Genomic DNA, 12,197 nt, shown 5'->3' with positions numbered 1-12,197 from the left:
ATATATATATATATATATATATATATATATATATATATATATATATATATATATATATATATATATATATATATATTTTGTGTGTGTGTTTAACAATTTTGATAAAAAAAAAACCATTTTAAATTAAACTCTAAGGCAATATAATGCATGACATATTTTAATGATCATATCGAGGTGAAAAACACTATATGCTAATATGTACATACTTAAATTTATTATTAATTACGTATAATTACATACTTGAATTATTATTATTATTATATATTGTTGTTGTTGTTGTTGTTGTTGTTGTTGTTAGTATTTATTATTACATGCCATATTTTTAAGAGGCAGGGTGATAAAGTGAAGGTAGGTCTCCTAGCACCTGCCAGCCTAAAATGCACAACTTTTACACGGTGACTTGACTCTTATGCCACTTGTTAGATCAGGCATTTATTACTATGCCAAAAGCTATAGCCAGTAATGAATGCACAACTTTATTTAATTTCCTTATATCCACTACGACATTTTCGAGAGGCAAGATGTTGGACTTGATCTTTCAAGTCTCCACCCAACAATTCTCTAGTCACTTGGTGCTGTTAGACTTGACCCTTCACCGGCCTCGGATCAGCCCAACAATTATTATTATGAAGAGAAATATAATGTTATGTGTGTTAATGGCATATATGCATGCATGCAGGAGCTACTATCGTTGCACGCACCATACGTGCAATGTGAAGAAACAGATACAGCGACTATCAAAGGACAAAAGCATTGTGGTGACAACCTACGAAGGCATCCACAACCATCCTTGTGAGAAACTCATGGAGACCTTAACTCCTCTCCTCAAACAACTTCAGTTTCTCTCCAGATTCTAATCCCATCCATCCCAGCATACTACATACTGCTTAAATTAAATGTACAAATTAGAATCCTCTATGGATGATGCTTATATGCTCTGATTGTGTAACACAAATTATATTGTCAGTTAAAGTGAAGTATTAGATGTTGACACATGTTTACCCTTATATATTTAAAGTCTGATCCATCTAAAGATGACGATACCAGCATGCATTGCATGCAAATGCAAATTAAACATTTGTTGACTTTGATATATAATCGAGTAGACATGTGCACGCATCTGCTTTCTTCACTGTTGTATTGTGTGTGTTGTGTTGTGTTTATAAATTTGTATAATATAATGTTGTGTAATATATTACACATTGTTTGTATATACAACACTTAAAAAAGATTATCGCGAGTCCCAATTCCAAGGCCCCCACGAACGTAACTGGTGAAACTCAATTTCAAGTCATTGTTCTCAAACTTCACCCATGTGACCAACTGAGCTGCCTATGCGTGTCGCGGTTGGTATTCATCATATATAGCCTCATCGCCATCTTCTTGATTAAAAAAATGTTACTTTTAATTTATTGATTTTTAAAGATGGCCCTTAGCTTGGTGTGTTCATGCACATCCTAGCTTAAACCCCAACTAGAAGTAATAAAAAGGTAATAGCATATTCATAGGGTTGGAATCCCAATAATGCTTTGTTTGGGAAGATTTTTTTTTTGGAAAATTGCACTACTTTTCATCCCTAAGTTATAGTATAATTGTAGAATTCATATCTAATTGTTGGTCTTGCTCACTTTTAAGTTTTCACTCTTAAACTATCATTGGTTTCGCATTTTATGTCCTTTTATTAACTTCTCGTGCTCACTTTTCGTCCCTAATGTTTTGTTAGTAAATAGACGAAAAGTGCAATGTCAATAATAGCTTAGGGACGAAAAGTGAGCAAAATCAACAATTAGTGACGAATTCTATAATTATTTTATAACTTAGGGATGAAAAGTACAATTTTCTGTTGTTTTTTTTTTCAAATTATAACTTATTTTAAATTATAATTATAAACTTTTAAATAAGAATTAAAAAAAAAAAAAAACTCTTAAAAGGTCATTTGGCAATCATTATATGGTGAACCATAGTCAATGACTCAATATTACAATATAGATCACTCTTTTTTTTTTAAGTTCATTTTTAGTGTAGTGTATGTTCATTTCAAGTATACATACTAAAAATGAACTTATAGTAAATTAAAACTAAACCTTTAATATATTAAAAAATGAATATTTATTAATGATCTATGGTATAATTTGCAGTTGTTTGGTGTTTTTTCATGAATTAAATTTCAAAGCAAGTAATTTTAGGGAATGTTATTTTTGTCAGGAATAATTTAGTTCAAAAATTTAAACATGTTTGGAATTACTTGAAAACATAACAATTAAATTTTTGGACGACAACAACAAAAAAGAAGAAGAAGAAATCAAGAAAATTTAAACATGTTTGGCATTACTTGAATACGTAACAATTAAATTTTTGGACAACCATTAAAGCATTTGGTTGATAGTTGGTTTAAACTAAGAAGCTATCCTACACAATTCCCATTGAATGCACCAAATCACACTTTTCAACCCTTAGCTTATTCTTTTAATTTCACGTTCATTATTGTGTTGGATTGATTTATAAACCAAACTACCAGAATTGCCATTTCTCTTACCTGCTTCCATTCATATTGATCACTTGGGAGGGATTGCATAATTTATGAACAAAACGATTACTAACCACACTAGAAATAAACCATACATTTTTATACACTACAACTTCATACCTAACCCCTCCCTCCTAGGGTAATTTGGGACTTTCACACAGTAGTGACATTGTGACACTAGCTAGATACATGGCTAGATTGTGAACTACAACTTCATACCTAACCCCTCCCTCCTAGGGTAATTTGGGACTTTCACACAGTAGTGACATTGTGACACTAGCTAGATACATTGCTAGATTAGCCAACCTGTATATGGTCTACTGCATTGCTGAAGAACACTCTGGCAAAACAGCTGAGACATCAGGTGTAGTAGATGGCTGATTTGTTACAGGAGGCGTGGGAGTGGCTCTCTTGGCTATAATGGTTTGTAGTTGTGGCGAGATTGCGGTGGGTGATCTTGCAGCTTGAGCTTGCTGCGTTGGCCGGATTATGTATTGGTTCAGAGCATCAGAATAGGCTTGTCCCGATAGGCTTCCACGCATGCGCCCTGTTGGGCGCCAGTTTTGATCCCCCGACAGTAAATCCGGTGGTGCATGGTCTCCTATATTTCCAACCCCCATTTGGTCATTTGCCAATGATTCCCGGGAGGCATTAGGGTTCATGGAAAGAGGAGGTAGAGTTGGAGACAGTTGAACAGGCTTTGCCACTTGGGCAGTGCGCAGGGCAGCTTCCCTCGACTTATTATTATGTTGGCTGTTAACGACGCCTCTTGCCTGACCACCACCCACACTACTGTGTGTACCACCGGCTTGGAAAGGACTTCGAGTGAAACTAGCGGGAGATGGTTGAGCAATACCTTGGGGTTGACTCATGGCATGAAGTGTCTGCCGGTTCAGTGTTTGATGCTGATTAGTGTTTGATGGTTCAGTTGTAAATCCCGAGGGTGCTCTGAAAGGAGGAAGAGGTACTTGACTTGGACATTGGAGGTTGACGAACTGTTGAGCTGGACCAACAGAACCAGAAGAATACCCCGGCTGCTAGCATTCCAACATACAAATCAAATGAGAAAGAGCCATAACCATACTATAATGTAATATTATCATGCAATGAAAAGGAACGCAAGCCCAAACACCCTCCTCCTTTGTCAAGATGGCTAAGGATACAAACTTGTAACCACAAATTTATGAGTTCAAATCCCAACCCTCTTGGTTTGAGCCGGTCAGCTATGGGAAACCTAGGTTGATTTACCTCCTTGTGATCCTTTGCTGACTAAGATCACAAGGTGGGGTTTACTCAGGGCACACCCTCAGGTAGTGGCTGTGGGTTTCCCTCGTCACCCAAAAAAACTGAATAGAACTAGTAACTGAGAAACTTACTGGCATGCTTGTTGATGTTGATGACGGTATTTGTGATGCCTGGTGCATATTTGAATTAGATCTCAAGTACTGTTGGACTGTGTCAATATTCATCATTGATGAGACAGGAGAATGCTGAGAAGCTGTCGTGGGACTACTAAGACGGCTCATAGTATTTACTGGTCTCTGTTGAGGCACGGAATAGGGCATCTGGGCAGGAAGGGCCTGAACTGCAACTGGTGTTCTACATACTGCATGCCTAACTGCTGATGATGACATCACATGTTCTTGGTTGGCAGCCGAATTAGCGAATTGGTACTGTTGTGCCTGCATAGTATTGGGAGAAGAAACTCTACCCTGCCCCATGACACACGCTGGAATATGATCATCAATTAAAATTGGCGGTGGCATCAAACTTGTTGGAGTGGGCTCAGAAGCACCACCGATATGTAAATTTAACATAGAGCTAGATGTCCCTGATCCATACGTGGAGCGAAGAACTCTTGACCAGAAATTCTCCATATTAGGAGTGTGATTAGCCTCACTTGGATTATTAGTATCAAGCAGTTGATTTTGGCACTTGGCTGAGGAAGAAGCTATATGATCTCCAGTCATTGCATCATCTATATCTGTAAGATCCGGCTGCAAAGTTTTATCCTTTGAAAAATCGGTGGGTTTATCTGGTGGCCTCTGATTGTCATCATCACCTTCGATGATTGCCTTCCATGAACCATCTGAAGAGATGATCACATCATTGATGTTCTCCCCAACTTCTTGCAAAACCTTTGAGAGAAAAATTGTTACCGCAAAGAAAAGAAAACGCGCCAAGCAAAAACATGGATATAAATTTTACTTGCCTTGGCCATATCTTGATCAATGCGGATTTCAGGGAAGCAGACATGTTGATTACAATGAGGACAACGCCATGATGGTCTTCTTGAATTAATGTCGAGATAATTCTCATAATCAAAACACTGTTGGTGAAATAAGCAAAGAATGATGGGTTAGCTCATAATGTTTTCTTGCCTGATAAAACTAATTCCTTTGTCATAAATAAAATATAAAAAAAATGAAAACAACAAAATAGCCAAAATAAATGCAAAGAAATGAAAGACACCTAAAGGCGGACTGCAAAAATAAGCATTTTCCAACCCAACATGATAAAATATAAGCATCGTATACATGATATGTTTCTGGTTTATTTTAACATTAATACACATTTTACAGCAATTACCTGGAGATGTTTGCATGAAACGCCTTTAGCAGGAGTCTTAATGCGCTTGAAGCTGTTTTTAACATTATCAGCAGAATGTTTATATATTGTTCAAAACTAAGAGACTCTTTTCTTTACAGTAGAAAGTGAAGATATATACTGAAAATACCCAAAACTTCAGTTAATTGTTACAAAAATATACACATAACAACAATGATAAGCTGTTTAATCGTTGGTGCTATGTAAGAGCGTGAAGAAGCAACGGAGGAGAATAGCAAACCTTATGGGGCAATTCAAGGATATTCTTGATGGCCCTTCTATTATCTCATAGTCTACATTAGTGGAAATAACCAAAATCATTAGTACTACTTTTTCAATTCTATGTTGAGCATAATAAGCTGTATAGTTAGTGAAGTGCACTAACAGATCATAGATATGTGTGTGCCTGTGTGTGTGTGTTGCATAGGACCGATGAAACACACGCATTTCCAACTAGTATAATGGATCATAGATACATAGAAATGCTCATAGCTAAAAGCTTCGGTGCATCATAGGTGTCTATCAATCAAAATATATGAATTTGGCAGCATATGTTATGTGCTATTGCTCTTCTTTCAAATAAACATAACCTTTAAATCCTTCTTTAAAATATGTAGAAACTCCAATTGCAAACATATTTGTGCAGAGCATTTTTAACTCAAATATCAAATGCATTAAATAAATAACACAGAAAATAAACAGTATTAGTAGGGTCTTCGTCCCTAGCTACTAGAATTTTAGGACTACTCCCCCTGGCACTATTTCACAGAAGGATTTCAGAGTCTAGAGTAGAATTTTTTTTTCCATAAAGCAAGGACCAATTACTAGTTTGAATAAAAACAACACTCGTGTACCCATCACCCCTTGGCCATGAGTTGTAGTTATGCACTTCACACAACTTCCAAAACACCAAGAAAACATACAGAAAATTGGGTGTAGCAGACATGGATATCCAAGTATAGATAACCATAAAAAAATATTTTATTCATACCCGGATCAACTGAAGCAGATTCGGGTTGCACATAATCTGGAAGTGCAGCAGAATCTGGGGTTGACGTCATACTCATAGAGGCAATGACAACAATGTAACTTCCTTCACAATAATTAGTAAATAGTAAGCCTTTTAACAATTCAACAACATAAACAACAATGTCAGATATTGCAGGAAAGTTTTCTGAGCCTACCATTAAACTGGCCCACAACTTGAAGTATATTTACTCCGTTGTTAAGCATACTTGACAAAGCTGTTGGAATTTGAGGTCCAGTATCCTAGAAAAGACAAACAATAAATAAAAAAGGAAATACAACTTTTCAGAAATTGCACTGCCAATAGAGATTACTTATATGCTTATAACAATGCTTCGTGGTCAATGCAACATACCATTGACAGATTGTTTCGGTTTTGAACTCCTTTCCCATTGAGGAGAAAGCTGCAAAAACGAAACAAGAAAGACTGTCAGAGCAGTCACAAAATACGATATTCTATAAGAGAATCACTAACAGAGCATGCAATTAGTCAGAAAAATATGGAGAAGGTTTTCATACTTCACATTAGGGGGTGTTATGAGACATGATGATGTCTCTATATTATCTAAATGAGCAACAAGTAATCTCTGCAAGCAAAAACGAAATAAAAATATGAGCTGCGACCCAAATGTCAACATGTTTCACATTTAATCACTTTTTCAAACAAATAATGACAAGTGGAGAAAAGAAACTCATATGATATCTAAATAAATGCAACTACTGAAATGATATAATTAGCTATACCTCTCCTCCCAGGGAACATGGATACTTATTAATAGCAAGCATAAATGGTGAAGAGAGACTAGCCAACACAAGTAAGATAACAGATGAATCCATATCACTGAACAATGAGACTAACTGAATGCTTAATGGAAGAATGGTTTAACACTCAATTCAACAAAGCCATACTCCTAATATAGTTGGGTTCTTCTATATAGATTGTATGTCTACATTATAGCCTAATAAACACTATCAAGTTAACCCTTGAGCTGTCCAATCTTTTGTCAGAACTTTCCAAGTAATGTTTCAGTCCATCTCTTTCTGTGCTGTCTCTATTTACTGCCATATTATCACCCTTTATAACTGGTGCATCACAAGACTAATATGTTAACACAGAATGTTAATAAAGGAACAAAAACATAGATGATATTAGACAGGTTTGATTTCTCAAATTTCAGGATTAACATTATAACAGAGCAGAATCTTAAGATACAATGGTAAAAGGAAAATGGAGCAGAGGAGAGAAGTCAAGAATTCTCCTTCCAGATAGCAGAAAGTATTATCTAAAAAGGAATTAATTGGCTAATCATATAAGGGAAAGCACCTAGACTAAATCAAGAATTATTTCACAAACTCATTTGAGATATTACAAATTTAAGCATGATTTCAAATCTATGGAGGAGGTGCATACTATTTCAGCTTCTGGAGAAGAAGATTTTGTGTTTTCCGATATGTGAAAGTCATACACCAATGTACCATATCCAGGCTACAATTTGGAAAAGTAAAAAATTGCATTAGTTCAAACTGATTGAACCAACACCATGGGGTGGGGTTGGATTAAACAAAGCGAAGAAAGAAACACATGAAAGACACATAAAATATAAATACCTTCATTTCCAGAAAGGCAAGTATGTGACCCATCCTCATTTGTGGCAAGAATCTGTCCGTACAAAATTTCTTCAGTAACATTGTACAGTAAAAACCACCCATAAATCATCATAGATAAACACATTTTTAGAATAGCATCAGAAGAAAAGGAAAAAGACAACATTCTTTGCTCAAGCAAATCCTGTTAATCTAACTATCAGAATTCAGTAGCAATTACAAAATTTAGCCATAAGCTCAATGAGTTATCAAAAATTATTGAAATTCAAATATTTAGAAACAATGTAACACATTCAAGCTATAACACAAGAAATAAGTGGCAAAATTCCTGCCTTGACATGATTGTTGAGATCATGGATGAAGAACCAGTACATGCACTTTCGAAATCTGTTGTGCTGCAGAAGTTGCTAGATATCTGCAGATGTAAATAAAAAGAAAAAATAAAACAAAAGGGGAACACTTTATAATATGAGTTAGAGAAACATAGGAATTAGACAAATTAGTAAAAAAAAAAAAAAAAACTAAATTAACCTCATTTGCAAGACAGTGAAGCTCTTTGGAATCTCTGTCCAAGAACCACCCACTACTGCAAGCATTCTACAAATAGTAACCAGATAAAAGGAGTTGATGAGATAGTTGGCTAATGTTACAATTAAGAATCAACATCTCAAAGTCAGATAACATTAGCAGGATTTCAAACCAAGAGTGCAATTGATAATGAACATCCCAAGTGACATTTAAGATACCAAAAGTTATGAAGATCTGAATGCACATGGATAAAGTTTTCAACTTTCCTAGCTAGCTTTGTTTACATATTCTCCAATTTTTCAGTACTTAATAACCAGTCCAAACATGAAATTATCATCAATTAGATAAACAAAATACTTTATTTAACATATAAATAGGATGTTGTTTACTTTCAAGATCCCAGACAGTACTGGTCATTTTATCAAGTGGGAATGTTATTTCTGGTCAGTGCAAGAAGAGTCTCGCTTTTCCATTAAGAATTCATTTATGTCATCCATTATCCAGCAGAGACTTTAGCCAGCATAGGCATCTGAGCCAGGCATTTTTGTATCAAGGCTGGATCACTGTTCAGTTGCTCTAATAATAGTAGCAAGCAAATAACATGAAACCTTATTTTTTAGATATTAGCACTTTACCCAAAAATTTCACCTTTGAAGCCATCGGTATTGGTAACTAGCTTTCTATTGCTAGTTTATGAAGACAAAAACATTCAGCATGACAAAGTCACTCAACGCAATGCTAGCAGCTAGATCAAAATTATCTTGTGCATGTCATATCTACAAATATCCTATTTTTCTTGTCTCCATGTAGTCCCTGTTCTACAACCTTTCATATCCTGGAGAAGACAACCTCATGAATACCATATAGTTAGGTAAAAACCTGGAAGACCTCCACTTGGGTAGAACTTCAATCAATAGAACAGGCAGCCAAAGCTATTTTTATTTACTAATGTGATAAGAGTCAAAGGATAAGCCAGTCTGTAAAGTTGATAAAATGAAGTACAAAAGACAGGCCATATCTTGCACGTACAGGTCATGGCAGACAAAAAATGAAAAGAGCATTGATTACTGAATCTTGTCATCTGGCAGTAAGATTTAACTGGTATTTAGGAATTACTTTAGCAGAAACCATTAGAACCATGACAGCTGCTAGCGCATATGGCTCATTTCTGTGACAACACACCTGTAATCATAGGTCATTTGGAGATAAAATAAAATAAAATATTACAGTTCATAATGGGTTCAATTTTGTGCAAACATGACAATATAAAAAATGAAACATTACGATTAAAATAAAGTTCCTCATAGACAAAAATTTAAGAGAAATAATGTACATGGATATAAGTATTAGGCTTCTACTACAGAAGTGCACAGCCTCCATCTACTGTGATGATGTGAGAAATAACAGGTTCAGCCAACGGGTGCAGTGAAGTTTTCAATTGGAAGGCAGAGGCATTATGTATTCATCAAATTTTTATAGAATTTTGAGAATCAAAAGGAGCATTTATGAGAATTGAGAAGAAAGGATTTCCATAGAGTTTTATTTTCAAGGTATTATAGATAGAATTTATGAGTCCTTTCTCATTTATATTTTTCTTCCATTTTCAACTTGACGAGTTTAAATGGGAAACTCCAAAATCAGAAAATAACAAGTCCTTGCAAGACAATTCCATAAAGTAAGATAAAGACCACAACTTTAACTTCCATTCAAAGGTACCTGTTTCAAAAGTACAGGCAAATCTGGAGCTTTAGTTGGAACCTCATGGCTTGCAATAGCATCATTGATACCCCTGTAATTATCAAATGTCCAGTCAGTAACACCAAATGGGAGTGAATTAAAAATTGGGCAGAATGACCGTTTCTTGCTTCTGGGAATTGCATAGTAGGTGTGATCCTCTATCTTATTTAAGAATTCACTATCATATCATAGTATATATTACAAAGTCTGCTCAAGAATTAAGCCTCATGTTCTTCACTTCAGAAGGTGTGAAGGACCTAATCAGCATAATGTCTTTTACATACAAGCTCATATAAACCTCATATTCATCAAAACACTCATTAAACTGCCCAGTACCCACGTCTTGTTCATGTATAGATATGTGCTTCACATGAACAAATTAAATTTTTAGCAGGTTTGAAAATTCTCTTTCAAAAATTTTATATAATTAAATATGTATTTACAGAACTCAGAAGTGACAAAGAGGGAAAAAAAAATTAAAAAATTAAAAAAAAAAAATCAAAATCCGTGGTACACAGTTAACATCAAAGTAACGAAGATTCCAATCGAGTATTAGAAACAGAAGAAGCGTGGTCTTGTACAGAAAATTAGACAAAAGTGGATACTTGGAGAGAGATATGCAGAGCTTGCAGAACTCTACGACGTCGTTTAGCGGCTGGTTGCATGCGTGTCTAGCTAGCCGATCAGCGATGGCTGATATGCTGCTGCACGAGTTCACAGACGGCGGCTTTGCAGCATTGCCTCCGCCGCCCGCGTAGGCTCCTGGCGTCACTGGCGGATGATTTACCGCCGTTCCGGCCATTTTCCGAGCAACAGTGTTTGGAGTTTGTTGTGGAGACACTGGAGAGTTTTTACTTTACTGTTTATTTCGGAAGCCACAAAAAAGCAGGTAAAGGAGCTGTCTTAACACAGAAATGAGGTGGGTGAAAGGACATCTTTTGCCTAAAATGGATCATTTATAATAAGGTCACTAGTCGCTAATATATAGAATATTTACCAAAATATAAAATTCAATGTGAGCTTGCCGTACCCTTGGAATAGGCGTGAGGTGTTAGAGCATCCTTATCAATGGAATTTTTTAGCGGTTTTTAAGGAGTTTTGGTAAGTGTGATTAAGAAAGAGAAAATGAGATGAGAGGAAAAAAAAATATAAATCATATTTGAAAAGAAAAAATAATAAAAATGAAGATTTCAGTCGCGTGTCAAGCGCGACAAACGCGCCTGCATGCGCCCGTTGGGCGCACATGGCGCGCCTGACGCGTGACTCATGCGCTTCCCCTTCCCGTTTGTTAATTGCTTTTCACTGTTCCATGAACCTTCATTGCAGGGAGACTTTTTTTAATCTCACATTACTTCTCACTCCTCCAACTTCTCACTCCTCCAAGTCAGCAGCAATTGTACTAATATCCACTTATTATACACTGATGTAGTTGCTCTTAGGCCTTCCACAATAGTTGGTATTTTGGTGTGGCTTTTGAGGAGTTTTTGTAAGTGTGATTAGGAAAGAGAAAATAGGGGTGAAAAAAGAAAAGAAAAGTAAAAAGTAAATCAAAATTAAAAAACAGAAAAAGAAGTAATAAAAAACTATTTAAGCAAGTACGCAGTGAATCTGCGCCTCACATTCTGCTCTGCTATCCAGTGGGTCCCACTGGGCTGACAAAATTTGGTGTCTTGCAGGAGAAAAATACCATCAAAACACCATTCTCACATTTGTTAAAAAATTTACTCTCAAGATTTTACTGTTTCAAAACCCTCCCCAATATCACTATTGGGGAAGGCCTTAGTGAATACAACTTTGTATTCCGTGTATTTCTATATAAATTAGCGCACATTCCTATATGTATATTTATTTAGTATCAGGTATGCAAGTTATTTTCGGTGTGAAAATGCGATGAACCATGATAAATGACTCTCTTAAAATAAATTCTATATGAAATGTGCACTTGAAAGCTCAAAATCATACACTTGAATGTACAAAAATGTACATTTGAAGGCAAAAATTTGCACTCAAGGCAAATAAATGTGCAATTAATGCAATTTTGGTACCAAAAAGGGAGGTTATCTATTCCAAAAAAATGAGTTTATTCAACGTAAGTGTTATTAAATCAATTACCCATACAAATCGTTTCTAAATCTCACAAATTTTAATTGAAATTTAGTTATATGTT

The 12,197-nt window shown here is 35.6% G+C and overlaps 2 protein-coding genes across 8 annotated transcripts in view; one reads left to right on the top strand and one right to left on the bottom strand.

The window, feature by feature from the left end:
* LOC116028036 (probable WRKY transcription factor 43) overlaps positions 1-1,158 on the top strand; it is a 4,213-nt gene extending 3,055 nt beyond the window's left edge. Inside the window, exon 2 of the mRNA XM_031269831.1 lies at positions 680-1,158. Coding sequence (XP_031125691.1) covers positions 680-857 — 178 coding nt within the window. The 3' untranslated portion in view covers positions 858-1,158. The remainder of the gene's footprint in view (positions 1-679) is intronic.
* A 1,362-nt stretch (positions 1,159-2,520) lies between these two features.
* LOC116027412 (E4 SUMO-protein ligase PIAL2-like) lies at positions 2,521-10,974 on the bottom strand. Of its 7 annotated transcripts, none has more exons than XM_031269023.1 (17): positions 10,636-10,974; positions 10,010-10,082; positions 9,410-9,475; positions 8,297-8,362; positions 8,098-8,180; positions 7,769-7,820; positions 7,572-7,646; positions 6,680-6,747; positions 6,516-6,564; positions 6,319-6,403; positions 6,126-6,227; positions 5,376-5,427; positions 5,117-5,168; positions 4,740-4,856; positions 3,904-4,665; positions 2,824-3,564; positions 2,521-2,724 (listed from the first exon to the last, which is right to left on the bottom strand). In XM_031269023.1, exons 1-16 carry the CDS (start codon positions 10,830-10,832, stop codon positions 2,845-2,847), a joined length of 2,619 nt encoding a protein of 872 aa, XP_031124883.1. In that variant the 5' UTR covers positions 10,833-10,974; the 3' UTR covers positions 2,521-2,724; positions 2,824-2,844. The 7 variants fall into 7 exon arrangements, 6 of the variants coding, with proteins under 6 accessions (XP_031124883.1, XP_031124882.1, XP_031124884.1 ...); XR_004099971.1 differs by having other exon boundaries at positions 2,550-2,647; positions 2,747-3,564; positions 10,636-10,973; XM_031269022.1 differs by having other exon boundaries at positions 2,521-3,564; positions 10,636-10,973.
* Positions 10,975-12,197: the final 1,223 nt, after the last annotated feature.

This window comes from Ipomoea triloba, chromosome 8 (genome assembly GCF_003576645.1).
Source record: "Ipomoea triloba cultivar NCNSP0323 chromosome 8, ASM357664v1".
Classification (NCBI taxonomy): Eukaryota; Viridiplantae; Streptophyta; class Magnoliopsida; order Solanales; family Convolvulaceae; genus Ipomoea; species Ipomoea triloba.
The sequence above is the reverse complement of the archived record's forward strand: the minus strand, read 5'-3'. Positions and strand labels throughout refer to the sequence as shown.

Bases quoted from the DNA above. Each gene is read 5' to 3' on its own strand.
- LOC116027412 (XM_031269023.1), bottom strand. From the start codon at position 10,832: ATGGCCGGAACGGCGGTAAATCATCCGCCAGTGACGCCAGGAGCCTAC. The intron at 4,857-5,116 runs GTAATTGCTGTA...TTTCACCAACAG, and splicing joins TTTCATGCAAACATCTCCAG to TGTTTTGATTATGAGAATTA. The intron at 3,565-3,903 runs GTAAGTTTCTCA...TTGGAATGCTAG, and splicing joins CAACATCAACAAGCATGCCA to CAGCCGGGGTATTCTTCTGG.